Consider the following 2264-nt stretch of genomic DNA (forward strand, 5'->3'; position numbering starts at 1 on the left):
GTATGAGGAACTCCCGCTGGAGCATGCAAAATTGTTTCACTAACAAATGTAAGTTCTGAAACATTTTATCTGCCTCAATGGATGAACATGTACAGGTAAGAAGTGTCAGATTCAACTGGTGAAGTGTGAAAAACTTGAGTACTTGCGGATATAATTCTTTTAAAATCTCTAAATATCTCTAGAAAATTTGGCAACACTGTTTGTTGTTTGTTTACGTGATTTCTGATCAGAATATTTTTTCTATGTTTTATTCGTTATTTTGCTAATTTTTCGGCACTAATCCTTCGTGATCCGCTTAATAAACTTCTGCTGTGCTGTGTCAAAGTGAAACTCAGTTCAGAAAAGTACATGAATCGGTGAAACAGAGTGATTTTTGTGCCTATGTGAAGTAGTAGAGGTGTGGAACAACGTACCGTTTGATTGTGTTAGCAGCGCAAATAATGTAAACAGCAAGGGTGACGTCAATCTCGCCCTATTCTTCTACGGGCATAAAAAAGCATAAACATTGTGCCGTACAACGATGACACTAATACACCTATACTTTTCAGCATATTACGAACACAAACATGCCGCGTTTGCCGTACCTAAGTAATAGTGTACATAGATTTTTGTGCTACGCATCGCTTACATTGTCTACCTCACCAACAACCATGGATCATGTTTGCGATACGTGCGCCAAGCCGACAAAAGAGTCCGACTATATCAAATGCCAGGGCTTTTGCGAAACGGTGGCTCACTTTAAGTGCGCTGGGCTAAGCAGCCAGTTGTTTACTAAATTAAAATCCCACACCGATAATGTTCTCTGGTTTTGCGACGGTTGTTTAAAGCTATTGAAATGGGTTACTTTTCATCCTACAATTGCTGCACTTGGTAACACTATTGCTGAATTAGTTACACAACAAACTGCCGCCATCAATGAATTGAAGGAAGTGATTCGTAAGGACGGAATGAAATCCGCTTATGTAGGCTCGAAATCTGATATAACGCCGCGCGCTCCTCAAAACAATTGGCCGTCTATCCACCGTCCGGCACCTAAGCGCCGTAGAGAAGACCAGTTTATTTCCAACCGGGACATCATTGTTGGAACGAATGCCAATTTGTCGACGACAGTTGCCACTGTTCCTGTAGCGGAAAAAAAATTCTGGATTTACGTATCCAGAATTCACCCCGACGTACCGGTTCAGAACGTCCATGACATGGTAAAGGAATGCTTACAGTGCGACGACCCACCTGAAGTTGTTAAATTGGTGAAAAAAGATGTCGATATGAACTCGCTGAGATTTATCTCCTTCAAAGTGGGTGTCGATCCAAAGCTCAAAACTGCCGCTCTATCACCAAGTACATGGCCCGCCGGAATTTTCTTTAGAGAATTCGAGGATTATGGGTCAAAAAACGGCCGTGGAGTAATAACAGTAACGCATACGGTAGCTTCACCGGTTATTCCTTAACCGAAGTTAGTCTACCGCCGGAGGGATCGGGGGGCCAGATGGCCCCCCTTCCAGTTAAGTATATGTGTTGTAATAGCCTTCCAAAAAGACAGAAAAGGTGTTTGTTTTCTAGCCTACTTTAACGAGTCGAGATCTGTGATGAATTAGTGGAAAATACTTTGCGTAATGAGCACCTGATTAATATCGATTGCGACATGCCTGTCATTGACTGTGACGTTGATGATTTTAATGTATACAAGGTCCCCTGTACCGCGTTAGATAACCCACGGATGTATAAATACGATGTGCCTGATGGATTTCCTGCCCTGTCAGGTAATAATTTGCACAGTATATGCCCTGTTGAAGCTAGGCTGGATTCTGCACCAGTTTTAAATGAAGCAAACTTTCAGTCCAATCCCCAACGACCATTGTTTGTCGTTAACTCATCGGCAGCTGCGGATCCGAATGCCAACATGGACCGGAGTAGTGAACACAATAGCTTCATTGATGTGTACCGGCACGGTCATCTGGAATTCTACTATCAGAATGTGAGGGGATTGCGTACAAAAATTGACGAACTGTTTATTGCTGTCTCAGGCGCTGATTACGAAGTCTTTATTCTCACCGAAACCTGGCTAAACGACGAAATCAACTCACTTCAATTGTTTGAATCAAGGTACACGACATATCGCAATGATCGTGACTCAGCTAGCTCAGGTAAATCTGGAGGAGGAGGCGTCCTCATTGCTGTATCGAATCGATTAGAATCAAGACTCAATCGAAAGATCACATATGACTTTGAACAACGTCGTCACGTCACGTTGACGTCAGTACACA

The 2264-nt window shown here is 42.7% G+C and overlaps 1 protein-coding gene across 1 annotated transcript; it reads left to right on the forward strand.

The window, feature by feature from the left end:
- The first annotated feature begins 650 nt into the window (after positions 1–650).
- On the forward strand, positions 651–1448 carry LOC128746139 (uncharacterized). The gene has a single exon (XM_053843188.1). The coding sequence runs from the start codon at positions 651–653 to the stop codon at positions 1446–1448; it is 798 nt and encodes a 265-aa protein (XP_053699163.1).
- Positions 1449–2264: the final 816 nt, after the last annotated feature.

The sequence above is a fragment of the Sabethes cyaneus genome, chromosome 1 (assembly GCF_943734655.1).
Source record: "Sabethes cyaneus chromosome 1, idSabCyanKW18_F2, whole genome shotgun sequence".
Classification (NCBI taxonomy): domain Eukaryota; kingdom Metazoa; phylum Arthropoda; class Insecta; order Diptera; family Culicidae; genus Sabethes; species Sabethes cyaneus.

What these genes read in the sequence shown, in the direction of transcription:
- LOC128746139 (XM_053843188.1), top strand. Translation starts at nt 651, where the DNA reads ATGGATCATGTTTGCGATACGTGCGCCAAGCCGACAAAAGAGTCCGAC.